This window comes from Erpetoichthys calabaricus, chromosome 4 (assembly GCF_900747795.2).
Source record: "Erpetoichthys calabaricus chromosome 4, fErpCal1.3, whole genome shotgun sequence".
Taxonomy (NCBI): domain Eukaryota; kingdom Metazoa; phylum Chordata; class Cladistia; order Polypteriformes; family Polypteridae; genus Erpetoichthys; species Erpetoichthys calabaricus.
Genome location: NC_041397.2, coordinates 146,499,556 through 146,523,439, shown reverse-complemented (window position 1 = coordinate 146,523,439; position 23,884 = coordinate 146,499,556). Strand labels below are relative to the sequence as shown.

The following is a 23,884-nucleotide window of genomic DNA, read 5'->3' as shown; positions in this document are numbered from 1 at the left end:
CATCTGATAACCTACTACATAAAGGATGTTTTTTCTTGTAAAGAATATTTTGTTAGATTTAAAAATTTCTCAGCTACATTGAACCAAATGAACTTCTTATGGCTGGTATTGCTTTATATTTACACTTATTATGGCTATTAATTGGTGGCAATATGAATATTGTAGCTGTTTCACTGTCTCAGAATCCTGAGCTTGAATCTGGCCTAGTCACTGACTGTACTGAGAGCAGGTTATAAAGCTCAAAAGTTTTTAAATAAATTTATCCTGCAACTCATTTACAATGAGATCCAAATTACACCAGGCAACCAATCTAAATTTGACATTACATAATAGTTTGGGTTGGAAGTTACAATATATTAGATTCACAGTAATATAGCCACAACTAACTACTCAAAGTACAGAAAGTATTCTCATTTACTGTATTATAAAGTCAACAGTATATGAAAACTCCAATTCAGAATTGCAATGTGTGCATTTCATTTTTTTGCCATTAATAATGACAATCACAAAACTGCAGTTATGACATGTAATTTCTTATTTTCAAATATATGTATTTATTTATTTATTCCAAGTGGAATAAGTTTGATTCCTCTCATCAAGCAAACAGCTACTGGTGACCTATTTTAAATCATGGGTCTCCATTTAACACACAAAACATCAGATTAAAAGACTTTATGCAAGCCTAAAAAGTAATCATGCTTGGTGGCTTTGGGTTAAGCCACATTTAAATTAGAATTTGCACTTTAAATAAAGTAGCTGGTAAATAATGAAAAACAATACCCTTTCAGATTTCAAGTGTTAAGTTATTTGCATAGCACTTTAATAACATGCCATTATGAATTTTGCAAAAGGATATGCACTCTACCACTGAAAGACAAAAATGTCTTTTATTCAAACAAAAAGTATCAAAACATTCATTTCACACAGTAGCTGATCAAGTATGCAGCAAATCAAATCATTTACACATCTTTACATACTAAAACAATCTTTTAGATAGCAAATAAAATTGTGAATCTGAAGGAACCTTAAGTACCATTGCTTCATTTCTTTTGTTTTTAAGCGAGGTAAAAAAAGAAAACTCTTTGCTGGTTATTTTGTTTTTACATTTTTTTTTATCCCTTTTGATTCAGTTTAGTAGGGCAATTTCATTAATTTTCTACAGAAAGGCTCAGTAATCTAACTATGTCTTCTTCAAACTTCTATTAGCTAAAAATAAAAAGTAAAAAAAAAAATAAAAATAAAAATAGTTTCTCTTGAAAGTGCACACTCCCACCTCATTGGAGAATTACAAAAAGTTCACTATTTAAATAAAAAAGCATTTCTAATATTATACATATAACTGTACATACATACAAACATTTTACTTGCACTGAGAGTGAGAATATTAAACTTTAGGAATAAAAATTACCTCTTTTTTTGCCAGCTTAACAAGAAAAAAGGAAAAAACAAAAAAGAAAAAAAAACATAATAAACAAAAGAGGGCAACTGCATTTGAAACAAATGTCGTCTGTCATTTAAATATGATACACATACAAAAAGTACCATGTACAGAATATGTATTCAAATATATTGTAATATATGCACATGTAGATTTACAGATCCATAACTGTTCAAACTCTTTTTTTTAACAATTCATAAATTAAGGATGTCCACTATAACTCATGTGACCAATCAGTGGCCCATTTTATTTTTTTTTAAAGAAATAAACATCTGGACAAATATTCTCATTATACCCAAAAGTGCTGACTTGAGGGAGTGAGAAATGCCTTGTATGTCATGAACCTGCTGTTAAGATAAAACCTCAAAGTCCCAATAAACTACTTTGGTTATGGGACTTTCAGATTTAAATTGCAATACTTAGAGCACAAATAGTTTGAACAGATGCAGTCCTAATACAGATGGTACTGGCCCAAACTGTTTTAAATTTGAATAAATACAGCTGTTGTACAAACTCATCTTTTACACAAAGGAAAGAAAAGTAAAACATACAAAAATGATTTAACACATAACAAATAAAGTATCTAGATACAAACCTTGCCAGACAAAATGGCAAATACGTTTAAAATATGTAAACTATTAACTCATACTTAGACCTTTCTTTCCCAAATTTCACTTACCATTAACTGATTACAGACCTGAGTCCAGTAAAGTTTCATTTTACATTTGTGAGTTTTTGACTCACAGACACAGTATCATACTTGGAGATGCTCCACAAAAAACGTACTTAGATTTTGGCAAACTAGCAGTCTTTCCTAACACCTTCCCTTTCTTAAACTGTGTTCTGATATTTCCAATTGCACTTTTGGAGGAAAAAAAAAAATGCAATTCAATATGGAAAAAAAATTGGAAATAAAGAAACAGTACCAAAGTATAGATCCTCAATCTCCCTTTAACCTCATCTCTATAAATTCTTGCCCACTGGGCAATACCATTAGTTGTTAGAACACAGAAGAATTTAACATATGTTCAAAATATGTTCCCAATGCAAATTCACTTTTGCATTTATTGTATATAGGCACTATAACTCAGTGATTTCAGTGCACAGGTAGCATTAATACTATTGAATTATGGTGAGGTTTGGAAAAAATTGAGAGGCACAACACGAGCATGAAAGAAAACCTGTTAATACAGCAGACGTACATTTCTTCACAATGAACATTTCATTAGGTTGGTTCCTACTGTATATATGCATACTGTTATGTGTGTGTGTTTTCTGTATGTGTGTGTCAGGTATAAACTAAGCTTTGTGGCCTCCTGACAGCATTCTGTATTTTACGCCACCTACATCAACTTAATGTCAAGTACGTATCTTATTTAAACCATGTGAAAAATTTCTTTTGTGTCAGAACTTAAAAACCATTCTAAAAGAAGAAAGTTAAAAAGGGTTTTCAATATTTTTTAGAGCCACTATTACCATAATTATTTAAGTGGGTATTCAAAGAAAACAGATTCACCGAGTTATCAGATAAAGGCATATAAAAGTAAGGATGATTCTACAGAATACACATATTTCACGTCAATAATAAAATAGACATAAGAGTGCAACACCATCCTCTTTACCCTTCCAATTAGTGCTAAAACATTTTACCAACACCAGTTGATTTTTTTTTTTTGTAATTCAGGTAACACATAGTGTGTAGATACAGTATGCTGAACTAAAAGTGTAAAGCATGTTTGCGTTTTTTTTTTTTTTTTTGTAAAGACAGAGCTAGAGAATTTAATATTACTTTGTACATTATAGTCTTTTTTTTTTTTAATAAACCCTACACATACCATTCTCTTCTTGAAATTACTGAACCATCCAGGTGTGATACAAAGTCTCCATCATTGCCTTCATAATAGTCATCTTGAACGTATTTTGTTCCTATAGGAAGTCTTCGATCTTCATAATATTCAACTGGCATTGAGTCTTCTGGACATCCATTGTTCATATTGTCTATGGTGCCCCAGTCGTGGTTTTTCATTTCTTTTGGGTAATCTGGGTAAATCATATCATTAGGCTTTTGTTTAATGGTACCCTTGCTGGGGTCACTATAAAGCTCAAGCTCATGAGGTTGTAGTACATCTAATTGCGACTCCTTTTGCATGTCTGATGGTCCCAAGTACTGTTTGGTGTAGTAGTCTCCCCGAAAAGTTCTCCTTTTCCTCATGTAGCACATTCCAAGGACGATGATGAGCAAAATAAGAAACAAGGCACCACCCACTGCACCACCAATGATGCTACCCAGATTGCCACTGTGCAAAGACTCCAGTGTTGGGGAAGTGAACTGTGATCGATTGGTTGCAGCTAAGCTTGTGATATCGGATGCCACAAAAGGACGTGACGTTGTTGAAAGTGTGGTAGTAGGAGGAGGATCTAATGGGGAAAGGGGAGGGATGGACAGACAGAAAAAAAAGCACAATGTGTCAATGTAAGCTACCTTAAAGTAAAGAACCAACAAGATAAGAGTAATGACAACATTTACACACAAACACACTTAACTAAGTATCAACAGTTACAGGGGTCTTGCAACTATTTCCTTTTTCAAGAGAAAGAAAATTAAACACAGAATAGAACCAATGCTTTTTCTTTTGTTAAAATATAAGAAACCAGCAACTGTTGCTCACTAGAAACTGAGTTGATGCTGTTTCCTTACTGCTTCTTTTTCAGTGGAAACACCAATTTTAGGAAACAGTATGAACTAGCAACTACATTCTAAAATTATTTTGTTCTATATTTTAAACAAAGGATGATGGATTGTTAACTACAAGCAGACAACAAAGGGGAAAAAGATAATTTTGTTAAGTAATGACAACACAGTTTAGACAAAAAGTAGCTGTGAAAAGTTAAATGAGGGTTACTACTAAAATACTGGAACCATTTTCAGTTTCAGTTACCAAACATTTTTCATAAAATAAATGCAATGGTACAAAACGTATTTTTTTAATACAAAGATGTTTTTAATATTATATATTATATAGTCCCCAGTGTTTAACAGTTTATTTCATCACTTTATAGGAGGTACCATTAAAATGAACTGGCAAGCTATTTTCTTTTCATGGACAGTTTTACTTCTGCCAAATGTAAAGTTAACTGAAATACTAAAACAAGTTGCACCTTATACACAAATGTTCTTCTCTTGTGCACTTCTTTGTCATGCATGTCAAAGAAGAGATGCTCCTTAGTAGCCATGAATCAGATAATTAGTTAAACTGAAATAAGCCAGTTCAGAAATACCTAAAGTTTAAAATCTACTACCCTTTCCTCACCAAAAATGACTTGAGTTACGGAACAGCTTTATTACCAAAATATTTTTTGATTAATTTCTTTTATAACTCTAAAACAGCTATTAATGCATAACTGTGAAAGCAGAATTCAAGCATTAACATACAAAAAAGTAGATATTAGCCCACCTCAGTTACTACAGTTATGGACCTGTGAGAAAGAACCACTAAAAACAACAACTCCTAACTCAGCTACCAAAATTAGAGGTTTGACTGCTCTAAAACAAAATGTTTATTTCCTTTAGCAATGCTGTTAACTGTAGTTGGCAGATTTATATTATGTTTGTTTATATTTATATGTAATAAGTGGAATGGACTGCAGCTTCTAGTCTTTTGACTTTTGACATTCCTGTTTATGTATTCCTAGCTTTATTGGGTCATTATACTGTATCTGAAAATCTTTCTTCACACTTAGAGCCTTATTTTGTGAAGAGCACTATATAATAAAAAACTGAATTTGAGATCACTCAAAAAATTACAAGATTATCGAAAACAACCTTTAGTAAACTTCTGTTTTATATAATGCCTTTCTAACTATTCCAAGGCTCTTTACAAGTACATATGCAGAACAATACAATTAACAGAAGCACCTCCCCAATCCCATATACTGGTTTGGAAGCAAGAACCCAACCAGGAAACATATGGTTTAAATCCAGTTCCTTAATTACTAGTTATTGGTTTCACAGAATACAAGGCAAGAAACAATCCTTTGTCTGTTGGTAGTTTTTAGGCATGTATTTCTCCAATTTGTGTGTACACTAATTTGTGTGTACACTATTTATACCCCCTTCATTCAAACATGTAGGCTATTCCATGAATTTATTGTAAATTCCCAATATATAATACATACATACATACAACCAGTGAAAAGTTTTAGAACACCTCAGTTCTTTCAGTTTTTATTGAAATGCACAGTTTAACATTTCATGAAATCAAGGCATAGAAAAATAATGGTAAAAAAAAAAAATTAAGGAATCAAAGTGTATAAATTTTTATTGAAAATTTTGGAAGTAGCCACCTTTTGCTGATATAACAGCCAAAAACAAATGTAGCATTCTTTCTATAAGGGAATCAAATATTAGTCAGAAAGATCTTTCCAACACTGTAGGCTGCTTTGCTTACACTTTCTGTCCAGTTCATCGAGAATTAACTCAAAGGGGTTTAAGTTTGGAGACTGTGCTGGCCTTTCTATGCTTTGAAGTGTACCTTCTTGTTCTTTTAACGCAGTTCTGACATTGCCTTTAGGTACATTTTGGGCTTTTTCATATTGTCCTTTCAGGAATGGCTTTCTTACTACCACTTACCCTGTCAAACCTGCAGCACAAAGTCTCCTCTTCACAGTAGAAACTGAGATTTTCTTTTTTCCGACCACTGTTAAGCTGTGCTTGAAGCTCTTGTGCTGCGAAGCACCTAGCACGCAAGCTGATGACCCGAGGAAACTTGTCTTTTGATTGGGTTGTGACTTTGGGTCTGCCAGATCTCTTCCTATCAGAGTTCCTTCCAGTTTCCAATTGCCTTTGGATTGTGTAAGACTTACTCACTGTCACTTTTTTGCAATTTCTCTAAATGAAAGGCATACACTTTTAAGGGTCTCATTTCATTTGTTAATTGTTGTTTTCTTGCCATTATCACTAGAATATTGTCCAAGCAATACTTCAGAGGGTGTGGTAATATTCTGAAATTCCCCTTTTTAGTTTTTGCTAACCTAAGCTTTAAATTTAAACCTCTGACAGTTTACTGCTTACCTTTTAACTATTTTAGGTCATTCGTTGTAAAAACTGAGGTGTACTAACAACTTTTCACTGTTTGTACATTTTTTATATTTTATAAAATACACTATCAGTGATATACATTAAGAAAAAGACTACACAAAAGGCACATCATCATGTATGATTTTTTTTTTGGTTAACAGTTGAACAGAAGTTCCTTGAAGCTTGAATAAAATAAGTGTTATGAGACACATTTTGGTTTTCCAACTCAGCAAAAGAGAAAATGAACATTTATCCTTAAGGACTAATCTGTACTTTCTGTACTAATCTGCAAACTTTAAGGGACTCCTTTACCCAATGTCTAAAAAAAAATAAACAAAACCCCCTCCTCATGCTCTTTTTTCAAATTTTGCAGTGTTGCTACTACTTCTAGCCTTTATGCATTTAACAGACGTTTTTGCTGGTGATGAAAAATGAAAAAATGTACATATTTCCATATTAATCAAAATAACTAATATACCTCTTCCATTAGAATTTGATTTTTGTCACAAGATCACAAAATAGAGTCATCCTCGGCACCATATAGGTATCAGTTTTTCTTTCATCTGTCTGCCTGCAGACTATCACAACTGGAAATCCCAGCAGTGAGACAGCAAAATAGGCTATGGAGATGACTGACCTTTTCATGACACTAAATGCTGCAAGGTCAAAGAAAACCTTGATGGAAACCTGGTCTCATCTTCAAGAAACATCACATTGATTTGAATATTCAAACAGAACAGTGACCCACATTATAAATGGGAATCACTACTGAGATAGTTAAATGCAGATTGTATAACCAGATTTGTCTTACACAGTGGCCACATTATAACTCAAAATATGCCTAAAACAAGTAGAGTAATAAGTAATAATGATGGTGCATCTGACAAGGATTGTGCTCTTGATGTTGTAGTTTAACATCATGGGGTTTGATAGAGTATGTAGTCATTTTGGAGGCTGCTGATGTGAATACTGTTACAACCAGTTTCTTGGTTACCAAAAAGCTTTCTATAGGAGAGGTATAGCTTGTGAAATATAGAACTTGTACATAAACTTTGGTGTGAATAGTTACGTCTGCGTAACAGACTATTTACCCTAGAACTATGCACAGAACATAACTGAGATCAGGGAAAGGGATATACTGTAGGTTCTCATCTACCATGGTTTATTCTGTCTCAATATGAATACTACCACATCCCTATGAATATATTCTAACATTTCACCTTGTGACTGTAGCCAATGCAATGAGACTTTCTAAAGTGTATGTACTATTTATGTAGACTATAGACACAAGCAAAACTGTCTATGTCCTATTCAGCTCTTTTCAAATCTGTTACATCACACAATAAGTGTGACCGTATTTCTTAGATTGCATTATGTCTACATGAGGTCGAGGCAGTGAAATTATAATGTACAGCATGTTTAAAACAAATCTTAAGGACACTACCATAGAAAAAGCATATTTAATAAGATGAACTCTTTTATATATTATATATATATATATATATATATATATATATATATACACATACACATACATATAAAAAAAAACAACAGAGTTCAAACTATTTAGCCAAATACTTTATGAAGTTCAGGTTCACTAGGAAGCAAAGTCTGTCCTGCTATAGCAGGCGCAATAAGCCAAATGAGGTGAAATACCAGTTAGGGTTCTAACACAAACACTCCTTATGAATCAGTTTAAAGTCTTAAATTGATATGTTGACATATTTTTGAACTTTGCAGAGAAGCACAAGTTCCTGGAAGAAATGGAACATACCATGTAAAATTTATTATAGTTGTCAGCATTGAAAAATATATTCTCATTAGTGCTTTTAGTGCTGCATCACAGGCACATCACCTGTAAGCTCACATATGCTACATTTATTAAAAAAAAGATAGATACAGTGATCCCTCCTCGATCACGGGGGTTGCGTTCCAGAGCCCCCCGCGAAAGGTGAAAATCCGCGAAGTAGAAACCATGTTTATATGGTTATTTTTATATTGTCATGCTTGAGTCACAGATTTGCACAGAAACACAGGAGGTTGCAGAGAGACAAGAACTTTATTCAAACACTGCAAACAAACATTTGTTTCTTTTTCAAAAGTTTAAACGTGCTCCGTCTCAATTAAAAGAGTGCAAACATATCTTCCTCTTCAAAGGACTGCGCGTCAGAAGCAGAGAATGTCAGAGAGAGAGAGAGAAAAGCAAACAATCAGAAATCAATAGGTGCTTTTTGGGCTTTTAAGTATGCGAAGCACCATGCAGGAACCATGTCGCTTGAACAAAGCAGCTGCAAGGAAGGGAGCAATGTGAAGGTAGTCTTTCAGCATTTTTTAGATGAGCGTCCGTATCCTTTAGGGGTGCGAACAGACCCCCTGCTCACACCCCCTCCGTCAAGAGCAGAGAACGTCAGAGCAAGAGAGACAGAGAAAAGCAAACAATCAAAAATCAATAGGGCTGTTTGAGCTTTTAACACTAGAATTACCAGAGCCTACGAAAAAACTTGTTGATCTGGCCCACCTTAAATCGCTTCTTAAATCCATTCACACCTCTCCGCCAGCGTCTTTTGTCCTCTAAATGTGCTGATAAAAGACAAGCTGCCAGCAGACGGCTATTCCATCCCCCCTCCGACTTAGAACATGCACGAACTTCTCCCAGGTCATGCCTTGATTGATTATCTGGGAGTGAAGTGCTGTTTTAGAGTGGAAATAATAGATCGTTATTTGGAACACACGAATTTCATGTGTGTTCCGTTTCTACAGCAATCTGTGTAAACACATTGTTAAAACAGAAACTTTTTCATATTTTAGTAATAAATGTTACAAAATGTAGGCATAAACTATATAATGTGTAAAGCCTGAGTTCCAAAGATCAAATAAACACTTTCACAAAAGCTTCACGGATGATACAACAGTTTCCGTGGCGCAGTGTGCTAAGATTTGCCTCTCAGAGCGCAGCAGCTTTGCCGTGCCTCACAGACCTGAGTTCAATTCCCTGCTGAGGATAAAGTGTTACTTTTTTCGTTATATTTTCATGTGGGATGCTCCTTTTAAAATTTTTTTTTTTTTTTTTTAACAATTGAGACTGCAATTAACATGAACAACTGTCCTTATAACTGTTATTTTTAAGATTCATAACACACAGACAGACAGAGCACTGCGTAATAGAGAGACAGACAGGCAGAGATATGTAAATAAACAGGGAAGGCACATGTACTAAAAGAAAAAAAAGATCAACATGTGCGTTGTTCCTGCTGCACTGAATAAGCTCACGCACTCTAACGTCACCCCTCCCCCCGATCTGACTCTCTAAGTAACAGCACAAGTACAGACGCAAACCAAGTGTAATCAAGAGTCCCCTGTTCGATCCCCACTCACTCCTATATTTGCCATTTTCAGTAGTAAGCTGCTCTTTTTGTTAATATTATACAGTACACACATGCACTTGATTTGTGTCTGTACTTGTGCTGTTACTTAGAGAGTCAGATCGGGGGAGGGGTGATGTTAGAGCGAGTGAGCTTATTCAGTGCAGCAGGAACAACGCACATGTTGATCTTTTTTTTCTTTTAGTACATGTGCCTTCCCTGTTTGTTTATATATCTCTGCCTGTCTGTCTCTCTATTACGCAGTGCTCTGTCTGTCTGTGTGTTATGGATCTTAAAAATAACAGTTATAAGGACAGTTGTTCATGTTAATTGCAGTCTCAATTGTTAAAAAAATATTTTAAAAGGAGCATCCCACATGAAAATATAACGATCTCATTAACTGACAGTGTATACCAATTTATAAATTTTTTGTCCGTTTGAGGTTAAAAAGAAAACAAAATGCAACACTTTATCCCCAGCGGGGAATCAAACTCAGGTTTGGGAGGCACGGCAAAGCTGCTACGCTCTAAGAAGCAAATCTTATCTCGCTACGCCACGGACGCCTACATTTTGTAACATTTATTACTTAAATATGAAAAAGTTTCTGTTTTAACAATGTGTTTACACAGATTACTGTAGAAACGGAACACACATGAAATGCGTGTGTTCCAAATAACAATATTATTTCCACTGTAAAATTCCACTTCACTCCCAGATAATCAATCAAGGCATGAGCTGGGAAAAGTTCGTGCATGTTCTAAGTCGGTGGGGGGATGGAATAGCTGGCTGCTGGCAGCTTGTCTTTATCAGCACATTTAGAGGACAAAAGACACTGGCGGAGAGGTGTGAACGGATTAAAGAAGCGATTTAAGGTGGGCCGGATCTACGAGTTTTTTCGTAGGCTCTGGTAATTCTAGTGTTAAGTATGCAAAGCACCATGCAGGAAGCATATCGCGCAACAAAGTAACTAAAAGTAAGCCCAGCAAGGAAAGGAGCAATGTGAAGGTAGTCTTTCAGCGTTTTTTAGACGAGCAGCCGTATCCTCTAGGGGTGCAAACAGCCCCCGTGCTCACAATATATTTGAGTTTTATTTAATACGTAATATGTGCTCTGATTGGGTAGCTTCTCAGCCATCTGCTAATAGCGTCCATTGTATGAAATCAGCTGGGCAAACCAACTGAGGAAGCATGTACCGGAAATTAAAAGACCCATTGTCCACTGAAACCCACGAACCAGCGAAAAATCCGCGATATATATTTAAATATGCTTACATATAAAATCCGCGATAGAGTGAAGCCGTGAAAGTCGAAGCGCAATATAGCGAGGGATTACTGTATTCCTATGTTGGTATACAGCAATAAGGAATGTTCACAAGAAACAGACATGAAATAAGCAACATTTGAGAAGTTTGTAACAAGCCAAATGAGGTACAAGATTGTATTTGTATACCATATATATGACCAAATGAAAAATTCAAAATATTGAGCTAGTGTATTACTCATTTGCATTACTTCAATTTTCTCATCTGACATAAAAAATCACTGTTGATTTCTTTTAGTTTGTGGCTCTTGATCAATCATTAGTTTATTTCATCATAGATCAACAGTTATGAGAAATTCTTGTAGTTTTAAATGAAAAATGTATAATGTATGCAAGAGCCATTTTCCTAGTTATAGAAGATTCATAAATATTTCACTAGATGACAATGCATAATCTATGGGAGGTTCCTATAACCCCCATAAGTAGAATTGAATTGGTATATTCTTGCCATATCTAACAGCTTTGAGTAAACATTGTTCTTCAGTTAGTGACAGCCTTGCCGCGTGTAAGGTGTAGAGGCATACGGTTTTAAACCGTTACTGTGCCTGGGCACATGCTCGTGCTAATGGGCCTATGGGCCATTTGAGTGTGTAAGTAACTCGTGCTTATTTAAGTGCAAAGCCGTACATTTAAAGCGTACAGAAGAAGAAGCTAAGAATCTTTAAGTATAGAAGAAGTAAAGAATCTTTTAAGTACAGAAATAACTAAAGTTTCTCAAGAAAAGCTAAGTTTAGAGAAGATACAGTTTTCCTTTATTTTGCTTTTTATTCTGTGTGTGTAACTTTTTTTTTTTTATTCTTGTGTGAATTATTTGCTTTTAACTTTCACTAAATAATTTTAAAATGAACTTTTGGACTGAGAGATTTCTTTCAAAACGCGTTTTACCCGTGCTTGATCTCGCCTTATGCTTCAGCGGCTACAATGTATTTTCACATATTTTAATTACAGATAACAGAGATAGGAGGATAAATTGTTATTTACACAAAAGGCAAACTATAAATGATCCAGCAATAATTTTAATACACTGCTTATAAATGCAATATTTTCTACAATCAAGATTTATTGTAACAAATAGTTTTGATTAAACAGAAAGTTAGAAATTAAGCTTATATAAACTAAGAAAAATGTGTACATAGGTTAATACATAAAACTACCCTATTCTGAACATCAAAGGAAACCAATAAAACCATGAATGGAGAGAAAAAGGGATGATGCATTTCTTTTTGGTGCCTTCCTACATGAGGATACATTACTTTTACTTACATACAGTACATACACAGATAAATAAACATGCAGGCTTCACATATTGAGTACACTTAACCCGAACACAGCCATTGGTTAATTTTTAACAAAACTATTAGCATAGTTAATAGCGTGTGTAGGACAAAAGTAAATCACTTTCTAATTGATCCAGTTCATTATTGTTAACAACTTTTTTAATAACACTTTCTAAATGTACAGAAAAAATACAGCCATAGGTGACTGACTGTTGTCACAAAAATACAATGCTTGAGTTTGGGTTACACAATTGAGTCTGTATCACAGAGAAATCCAGATGCTTATTTGCATTCTAATTTACAGAACAGTAGCAAAGCTATTACCACTGCTACCTCCCTGATCCAGAGTCCTGGGTTTGAATTCCATACAGTACCTACCCATTGTCGATAAAGAATTTGCACGTACTTCCACTGTCTTTGAGGGCTTTTCCTCCATGTACTCCTGTTTTCTACCCATATCACTAACATGCGTGTCAGTTTTTTTTTTTTTTTTTTTTGATCAATTGATTTTATTTGAAGAAAGCAACATTCCATACAATCACGTCAAACTTCAGCCACCACCCAAGAGGAACTTCCGGTTGAGTGAATGCTGGTGTGACTGGTCGCCGCTGCTCTCCAGTAACTTTTAAACTATTTTTCTTTAACTTTTTTTACGATTAACTTACAATCTAATGGACTAAGAAGCTGTTTTCATTTTCATTTCGGACAGATTTATTCGTTAAGTTTTATTTTTCAATCATTTAAAACTAGACTGATTTCTAGCTTGACTGCTGATTTGGCTGTGTATGGACTATTTTTCGGCCTATCCCTGCCTTAGAGACTTACCTGGCTTTGTTCTCCGGACATCTGAGTTGTCTGCGCCTTCACTTAACCTGTGGACCGGTGGGATATTTACTTGGTTCGTGTTTGTTTGGTCCCTCCTGTCTCTCACTATCCAACCTGCGATGGGCGTGCTTCAGTACTCCGCTGCCGAGCTACTCCGACTCCGTTTTCACCTGTCCGAGCCTCCACTGACTGGCCTATATCTCCACCCAGACATCATATTCCTCCCCCATCGGAGATACATCCACCGTGAGTCCCGTCGGAGTATTCAAGCTGACAGTTCGAAAATAATAAACTCCATCTGGTCCAGTTCTTGACATCCTCCACGTAATTTAAGCAGAGTCACTGACTGCAGTGTGTTAGCCAGCCTAGCCCGGTCGGCTAACATTGTTAAATGCGATAACGCCGTTGTTAAATTTGGTCTGATGAACATCCGCTCACTCTTGAGCAAGAGGCCTCTCATCCACGATCTCCTCACTGATCGTAAGTTTGACTTTTTCTGTCTAACTGAGACATGGCAACAACTCCATGACTTTTCAACTTTCCCAACTTAACGAATCCACTAGCCAGGGGTTTGTTTACATCTCTCAACCCTGTAGCTCTGGCCGAGGTGGAGGTCTCACGTTAATGAATTATGAGAAATGGAAAGTCTTACCGTTGTCTGTTCCTGCCTTCAGTTCTTTAGAATCTCTTGTATGTCAATTAAATGGTCATATTCCTACTATTATTGCAACTGGTTACCGGCCCCCTAAGCCAAATGACTTTTTGAATGACTTTACTGTTTTCCTTACACACTTATCTACTGTTTCATCAAACATAATACTTCTGGGGGATTTCAATATACATATGGATAATATCAGTGTCCCTATTACTAGAGACTTTACATCCTGCCTTGAGAGTTTTGGATTCCAGCAGCATACTGATGTTCCCACACATTCCAAAGGACTTATCTTGGACTTGATTTGCTGTTCTGGAGTTTCCCCGCTTGATTGTACTGTGGATGAACTCCCCATAACTGATCATTTCCTTATTTCATTCAATTTTAAACTTTCACTTTCCAACACTAAGCTTTCCCGTCTCATGTCTTTCCATAATATTAAGAATATTAACTTAGACTGTCTTTCCTCTAGTATTGATTCCCTTATGGACATTCATAATTTACCCACTCCTGAAGAACTGGTCTCACACTATAACAAGGGACTTAATGGTATTCTTAACTCTGTTGCTCCATTAAAAACTAGATCTGTTTCTTTCTCCTTTTCTGCTCCCTGGTTCACGCCTGAACTTTGGCTTTTGAAAGCCAAAGGCAGGCAACTTGAACAGTTATATAAAAAAAACTGGACTCTTTGTTCACAAAGAGATGTTCAAAAACCATATACTTTATTACAAGGACTGCATTGCCCAAACTAAATCTAACTATTATACTCTCATTATTTCCTCCAATGAAGGAAATACCAAGTCACTGTTTTCACTACTTAACAATATCACACAACCCCCAGATTCTTTACCTTCTCACCTTTACTCAACTGAATTTTGCAATTCCCTTATGTCCTTTTTTAATGAAAAAATCCAGAAGATTCATCAGTCTCTCTGTACGGATTCCTCCAGTACTTCATTTGAATTTCACCCACCAACTCACTCATTTTCCTCTTTTCAGCTTCCTACTTTCTCAGAAATCTTAGACCTTGTCTGTAAGTCTATACCGTCCACCTGTCAACTGGACCCCCTCCCTACAGTTCTAGTCAAAGCCTGCCTCCCCTCTCTGGTCCCCCTTATCTCTACTATAATCCACTCTTCTCTCACTACTGGTACTGTTCCTTCATCTTTTAAAACTGCTGCAATAACCCCAATACTGAAAAAACCTGGTGCCGATCAGACTAATTTCTGTAATTTTCATCCTATTTCTAAATCTAACCTTCATTTCCAAAGTTCTTGAAAAAATAGTGGCTATTCAACTTCATTCTCATTTATCTCAAAATAATCTGTATGAACAGTTCCAGTCTGGTTTTCGTCCCATCCACAGTACAGAAACGGCACTTATAAAAATTACTAATGACCTCCTTATGGCAGCGGAAACTGGTTTAATTACTATTCTCATCATCCTCCTTGACCTGAGTGCAGCCTTTGACACTATTTGTCACACTACTCTTCTCAATAGATTATCTTCGATTGGTTCAGATCCTACCTCTCAGGCCGCACTCAGTTTGTTCAGCTTAAAACTTTCACATCCCAACCCACCGCTGTTACTTCAGGTGTGCCCCAGGGCTCTGTCCTGGGGGCCCCTCCTTTTCATTATTTACCTCCTTCCCCTTGGCAATATCTTTCGTAAACATAACATTAGCTTCCACTGTTATGCTGATGACACCCTAGCAAACACACTAGCAAACCTACTGCTTTCTTTCCACCCTCCTCACCTACTGATTGCATAGCAGAAATCAAATCCTGGTTTTCTTCAAATTTTCCTAAATTAAATAGTGACAAAACTGAGGTTCTCCTCATTGGTACAAAATCAACATTATCCAAAACTGATCATTTTTCATTTGTTATTGATAATTCCTCTGTCTCCCCTTCCCCACGGGTTAAGAGTCTGGGTGTCATCCTTGACAGTACTTTATCCTTTCAGTCCCAATAACATCTCCCGGTCTGCATATTTCCACTTGTGTAACATTAATCATATTCGCCCCTCCCTCACTCCCCACACCACTGCTATCCTTGATCATAGCCTTAACACTTCTCGTCTGGATTACTGCAATTCCCTTTTCTTTGGTCTTTATCGCAAATCTCTTTATAAGCTTCAACTGGTCCAGAATTCAGCTGCCCGCATCATTACTAGAACCCCCTCTATTCACTATATCACTCCCGTTTTGTAGCAGCTTCATTGGCTTCCAGGTCCGAATTCAAAATTCTCCTACTAACTTTTAAGGCTATCCACAACCTTGCCCCTCCATATCTGTCTGACCTCCTCCATGTTGCCATTCCCTCCCTTACCCTTAGATCCTCTTCCTCCATTCACTTGACTGTCCCCTTCATCTGTCTTACCACTATGGGGAAGAGAGCATTCAGTTGCTCTGCTCCCTAGCTTTGGAACTCACTACCACCTGAGCTTAGAAATACTGAATCATTTTCACTTTTCATATCTAAACTTAACTCATTTGTTTAAGACTGCTTTTTCTCTTTGATTACAATTGCTTTGTCTGATTTTAACTTTTGCATTTTACTTTTGTTTATAATCTGTGTTTTGTCTATTGTTCTGTGTCTTGAGTGTTTAGAAACGCACCTACAAATACATAAAATGTATTTTTATTATTATTAAGAGAGGATAGACTACAACATGAGCAAACCTTTAAAAACAACAAAGGGAGAATTTCCTTTCTCCCCCAATATAAATACATATCCTATTGATTTAATTAATTAGATCTTGCTATATTTTTAAAATGTTTCAAGTGGATCCTCTAAGTGAGAATTACATTTTTTCCATTTTCAGATAGTACAAGATGTCAGTTACTCATGACTTAAGAGGTGGGTTGGGATTCTTCCAGTTCAGCATAAGGCTACGCGGTAGTAGTGTGGTATAGGCAATCACAATCAATTTGTCCTTCTCCACTATAAACTCATCTGGTAGTACACCAAACACAGTTGTTAATGGGTTAGGAGTGATTGTGACACCAAGGCTGTCTGATAGGCATTCAAAGATTGTTGTCCAAAATGATGTTAATTTGGTGCCTACCCAAAACAAGTGACCCAGTGATGTTAAATCTTGCCCTGGATACATTTTGGACAATTTTAAATGAGATAAATAAGCTTGATAAAAGATTTTAAGTTGGATAATTAAATGCCTTGCACATATGAAGCTAGAGTGTATTCTATGTATGGCTGCTTTCCACTCCTTTCAAGAGATGTGAAGTGAAAAATACTTTCTCAAATGTACAACAAAATCTATGAAAGGAAGAGACTAAGAAGCTATTATATTGTTGAGATGCTCTCCGAGTCAAGACTGATCAGTATTGCCTCTGGAATAGAAATTGGTGCGAGGTGAGGAAAATTGGGCATGATCCTTTTAGCAAAGTTTCTGATTTGAAAGTAGTGGAAAAATTGTGTTGATGGGAAGTTTGAAGACATTATCTATATACAAATCTTTAAGTATTTTAATCCCAGAGGTTTTCCAAACAGTAAATACTGTGTAAATTTGAGATTATCATGTAAAGGTTCAACAGATAACAGCTTCTCGGTCTTAAAGTGCTTCCTACATTGGTTCTATATTCTGTGTGACTGATGGACAACTGCATTATCAATACATTGACGATAATTAGCATTTACTTGGGCACAAACGCAGGGCATATAAAGAGGTACAGCAAGACTTAATTACTATTACAGACCAGGCTTGTGTATATTCATCAATTCATGTCGATGAGCAGGTCTTTATTTGCCACTGAGTAATAAAATTGAAAGTTAGGTAGTGCAATGCCCCCTTCTACTTTATATCATTGTAAAGTCATCTTTTGGATGTATGAATATTTCAAATTTTTAAATAAATGTGGTTGCAATTGCATCTAATTTCTTAATGTATACGGGGATGCTCCTAAATAGAAATAGAAGTTCGGGAAGGACGTTGATCTTGACAGTGTTAATTCTCCCTGCTAATGTGGACTGATAGTCTACCCTTCATCTCACATCTTATTTAATTCTTTCCATGCAGATAGCAAAATGTTGTTGAAAAAAATCTTTATATTTACTTGCAATGTTTACCCTAAGTATTTGAACTGATCTGCTAAAATACTGGACTAGTGTTCAGTCTAATATTTTGTGCTAGAGTTCACTGGAAAGAGCACACTTTTATTCAAATTATTTTTGAGTCCAAATATCTTTTGAAATTTTGCTAGTGCGTTGAGAACTACTGGTGCCAAAGTGGTCTTAAGCATATGTCACTGTGGGTGTGTACCTGAGTGGCCCTTTACCCAGGGCTGTTTTTGTGCCTGGTGTTTATTGCTGCTGGGATAGTCTCCAGTCCCTTGATCCTTGAACATATTTTCAAGCATGAAAATGTTACCAAACAAATGGTTTAAAGCAGGGGTCCCCAACCCCCGGTCCACGGCCCACTACCGGTCCGCAGCCATCTGACAGCCGGGCCGCGAGAGAACTGCCGGCAACGGCGACTCACTCAGACTTTTCAGAACGCTTGGCGGGCGGGGCTTTGCAGCGGTGCAGAGAGAGGTGAAAGACCGAGGTGAGAGACCATTACAACATACAAGTATTTTTATGGTCCCGACAGTTTCCCCATATGACATGAGTCTATAGAAATCACGTTACTACAAAGTACATTCAACAGATGCTTTCATTACAACGAAGTGACCTTGAAATGCTTGAACGAATCATCCACAGAGCAGTTAGATCTGTAGTCGCAGCTCAGTTGTGCACGTTTGCACAACGATCCCCAAACAGAAACATTGTAAAAAAATCTCTTTCTTCGAACTTTCCTCGTACTTTTTTTTTTTTTTTTTTTGCTGTTTTTGTTGTCTGTGGTTTTCATTGATTCCTTTTGCTTATTGCTTGTCAACATTTGAAAAACATCCATTGGAATTTAACTCATTGTCACCCTCCTATAGAAACAGCAGACACGTAAAAAAGATTGTAGTGTTAATGTTTGTGATGTGCAATCTGTTGGATTGGCAAATGTAAAGCATATGTCTTTGTTATATGCAAAAAAAGAAGAAAAATGTCAGATTGCAAATGTATGCGAACTGCTTAATAACTTTAATAATAACAGAAATGTTATGTAAATTGTGTATAAAACTGCCCCCCCAAACCAACCCCCCCGACCGGTCCGTGGAAAAATTTGCATCTAATAAAGTGGTCCTTGCAGTCAAAAAGGTTGGGGACCACTGGTTTAAAGTGCTGAATTACTGGCGGTCCAAAAAAAAAAAAAAAAATGCTTCCACATTTTTAATAAAGATGCATAAGGACAGATATGATGAGCATAACATGAACATAAATGTCATGTTTAAGTTATTTTGAAACTAAAAGTATCCTTAACAGCCCAGATATAGTCTACTGTTGACAAAGAAAAAAAGAAAACACCACCAACTGAAATAACAGACATATACACATAAGGTTTCATGCTTGACAATGTAATAGGATACATGGATTATAATAATGCATTTTCTATATAGCATCTTTCACATGCTCAAAGCATTTCACAGAAATTCACAGATGGATGAGTAACAGGTCCAGATATTTTACCTCAGCTAGTCTAGCAAAGTACTACTTATCTTTCCCTGCCACATTAAAACCAGGAAGTTAGCTCCTCTCTGCAACAGGTTAACACAGGTTCTAAGAAGACTGCCAGCCTTAGCCCAGAGAATATGTACATGGTAACATTTTTGTAAAGCAATACAAAGATCTTGTAGTACTATACTAAATCTAATCTCCAGTATTTGATTGCTGTTGATGCTACAAACTTTAGTTTTCATTATTATTCGTTCATCTTTCAAAACACATTAAAGACAGAATGATGCAAAGAGACCTGTTTCTCTGTACTCCCTATTGTGCACAAATAAATATACATTTTGTTGTTTAATATCATTGTGCATTTTAGGATTAACACATTTTTTTTGTTATAACACATTTGGATTTCAAAACTTTAAACAATTGTCAATCAACTAATCTAGGTAATAACTGATCAACCGATTATGAAAAGTTGCTAGTTGCAGCCCTACTTTATACAGATGGTTAGAATGAAAACACACTATATATATGCAAATGTATTGTAAACATAGTGACAGTGGTCAAAATTATTATCTCTAATTTATTAGTGCATCATTCTGAAGAAATATTTCTCTCCAATTTATCAACATGTTAAGTGCTTTTAGTGTTTAAGGATTAAGTAGAGGAAAAATACAATTAAAAATATGAACGATAAGATAAAGGGGCAATACAAGGTAACTTGACTCCTAGTTTTGTATACATTGTAGATGTTTTGTTAAAATTGTGTAAAGCAAAGTAATCACAAATTATTTATATTTTTAAAGACAAACAGCTTACCTAATATATGAATTGTCCTTTGCTTCTTGCTGCTTCCAATTTCATTTGTGACTTCACACTGATAAGTCCCCGAGTGATTATGGTGCAGGGGTTTGCTAAATATAAGAGTATTGTTCACAGACTGCAGATCACTGGGCCACTCTCCATCAGAACTTAAACAAAATGGAAGAAAATAAAGTTTAATAATTTTCAGTTTTGAAAGTAATGACTAAAATACAGTACATTTAAATACATTCCTTAGAACACAATTTTTTTAGTTAAAATTGCAAATTACCTGTAAGAAAATTAAGCCAATAGAAATGTTTAAAGGTATCTTAAAAATTGTTCAAGCACTTATTAAATTATTCATTTTGTCTTAACAAATCTTACACAACAAGCACATTTCCTGTATCCTGAGCCAGCTGCTGGGATGATAAGCATGCCTCCCCTTGTTTCTTTAAGTAGTTTCTGGCAAAATTCTAGGTTCAATTATCCTTTTCAAAGTTAATTAGGAGACTGAAAAGTATGTTGATAGGGAGGTTTGTGTAAAGTAAGTATAATCAAGCAATAAATGAGGCAGTAATGAGAATGCAATGGTCATCTTAAATAATAATGCAAAATCACAGGGTTCTTGACTCAAATAGGAACAAAAACATAACTTCCAAGCAACTCAAGACCTCACCTGCAAGGAACCCAACAGTTTTCAAAATCTTTTCTTTAATCTGATATTCTCATTCTGGGGCAATGAAAATGTACATTTTTTAGTCAATATTGAAATAGCACAACTGGCCCTTAATGGTATAACCACCACAAACATTTAAGGCCCAAACTATGATGCTGTATTATTTTCAGAGAACTCTTCAAGCCTAAACTGACATGATTGAGAGTGATGTTTTTTCATCTTTTTTTATACATTTCAAGATTAAAGCCTAACTTTCCACTTTAATCATGAAATGGACCTTTTTTTCCTTCACTGTAGCTCAAATATGCTTCTGTACATTCTGATGTTGTGGCAAAGTTGCACAAATAAAAAAAAGCAGAAAAGATATGTGAGAGTATCGAATTATTATGATGGGGAATATGCAATGCTTGAATTGTCCATGCGAGAAAGAGATGAAGAAAACCACCACAAACATATTTGTAAGTTAACATTTAAGTTTGATGATTTGCTTCACCGCATCAAACCATTCAAACAAACATCAAAGTGCTGACATTGATCCTGTAAGATCTACAAAGCGGCATGCTGTCACATGTTGATAGCAAACAAAGACTGTAATGTCATGTTCCAACCTGAACATTGTGCACCCCCTGATTTTTTGCTGGTACTGATACTAGCGTATGCATCACATTAATATAGGAGGACGTGCTCAAAGGACACGTCAATTGAACACTGGGAATGCATGCATAGATAGATAGATAGATAGATAGATACAGTAATCCCTCCTCCATCACGGGGGTTGCGTTCCAGAGCCACCCGCGAAATAAGAAAATCCGCGAAGTAGAAACCATATGTTTATATGGTTATTTTTATATTGTCATGCTTGGGTCACAGATTTGCGCAGAAACACAGGAGGTTGTAGAGAGACAGGAACGTTATTCAAACACTGCAAACAAACATTTGTCTCTTTTTCAAAATTTTAAACTGTGCTCTATGACAAGACAGAGATGACAGTTCCGTCTCACAATTAAAAGAATGCAAACATATCTTCCTCTTCAAAGGAGTGCGTGTCAGGAGCAGAGCATGTCACAGAGATAGAGAAAAGCAATCAAATCAATAGGGCTGTTTGGCTTTTAAGTATGCGAAGTACCGCGGCACAAAGCTGTTGAAGGCGGCAGCTCACACCCCCTCCGTCAGGAGCAGAGAAAGAGAGAGAGAGAGAGACAGAGTTTGTTTTTCAATCAAAAATCAATACGTGCCCTTCGAGCTTTTAAGTATGCGAAGCACCGTGCAGCATGTCGTTTCAGGAAGCAGCTGCACAAAAGATAGCAACGTGAAGATAATCTTTCAGCATTTTTAGACGAGCGTCCGTATCGTCTAGGTGTGCGAACAGCCCCCCTGCTCAATCCCCCTACGTCAGGATCAGAGAAAGTCAGCGCAAGAGAGAGAGAAAAGTAAGCTGGGTAGCTTCTCAGCCATCTGCCAATAGCGTCCCTTGTATGAAATCAACTGGGCAAACCAACTGAGGAAGCATGTACCAGAAATTAAAAGACCCATTGTCCGCAGAAATCCGCGAACCAGCAAAAAATGCGCGATATATATTTAAATATGCTTACATATAAAATCCGCGAAGGAGTGAAGCCGCAAAAGGCGAAGCGCGATATAGCGAGGGATTACTGTAGATAACTTTATTAATCCCAAGGGGAAATTCACATACTCCAGCAGCAGCATACTGATACAAAAAACAATATTAAATTAAAGATTGATAACAATGCAGATAAAAACAGACAATAACTTTGTATAATGTTAATGTTTACCCCCCCGGGTGGAATTGAAGAGTCGCATAGTTTGGGGGAGGAAGGATGATGCATGCACAACTTCTGAGCATGAAGCACAAACTGGCCCTCATTGGTACTAAGGCAGGTAATGCCGCAGAAACCTCCCCGCCAAATGAACAAAGGACCAAAAGACATGCATGAAGCCTCAGAATGTTTTTTTTCTTCCCTCTTCTCGACTGTTACTTCTTTTGTGCATATTACCCATGTTTGGTTTTTTATAATACATACCTTTGATAAACTTTTGCCCTCCTTTAGAGGATGTTTCACGTTTTGGCAGTGGATGTGTAAGTGATTCATAAGGGTTTATAAAACCTTTTAACAAGACAATCTAGTCTCCAACTGTTTCTACAGAACAGTTGGCTTCTTGGCACCAATCAGGCTCAGCCTTATTGAAATATATTTCATTAAAGATGTTGGTTCAATATCTCTTTAAAGAGACAGTTACTTTGACATTTTTTAAAGAAAGCAGGAAACAGCATTTGATTTGAAGCCTAGTCAAAAAAAAAAGCTTCAACTAAAACAAATAATTTATAATACAAATTGGATGAAAATCCCACCGATCATATTCAACTACAATTAACTGAAATTAACTTTCAATCCAGGTAGTTTAATAATATAGTAAACTTTAGTTGTAGAACCACTTCATGCCCACCTTGTTTTTGTTATTTTGACTGATTTGAAAAATATTTTCCTGATTTATCATTGAAACAAAACACACTAATTATAATATGTAAAACAATACAGTACCCATAAATAGTATAATGCAAAATTACAGATGATAAAAAAGGTACAGTCTATATGGAAATGTCCAAAAATTATGTAAACAAAGAAGCAACCGATGCAACAAAATAATTGGGGGGAAAAAAAAAAAAAAGGAAAGGAAAAGTTGGGGGGGGGGGGACAGAATACCCAAAGAACATATAAAATCTACAGACAGCGAATGGAAATGGGATTCAATCTAGTACATTGGATCCTTGACACATAGCACCACACCTAATTATTATTCAAATAATTAAGAGTACAGTGGAACCTCGGTTTGCAAGCATAATTCGTTCCGGAAATGTGCTCGCAGTCC

General features: G+C 36.0%; 1 protein-coding gene across 2 annotated transcripts in view; it reads right to left on the bottom strand.

The window, feature by feature from the left end:
- The window catches only part of LOC114642871 (nectin-3-like), a 513,459-nt gene that overhangs the window by 309,816 nt on the left and 179,759 nt on the right, over positions 1-23,884 (bottom strand). Inside the window, exons 5-6 of one of the 2 annotated variants that reach the window (XM_051926987.1) lie at positions 20,335-20,486; positions 869-3,856 (exon numbers count right to left, since the gene is read on the bottom strand). In XM_051926987.1, coding sequence (XP_051782947.1) covers positions 3,264-3,856; positions 20,335-20,486 — 745 coding nt within the window. In that variant the 3' untranslated portion in view covers positions 869-3,263. Of the gene's footprint in view, positions 1-868; positions 3,857-20,334; positions 20,487-23,884 lie in introns of those variants that run through there. The other variant, XM_051926988.1, reaches the window with a different exon arrangement.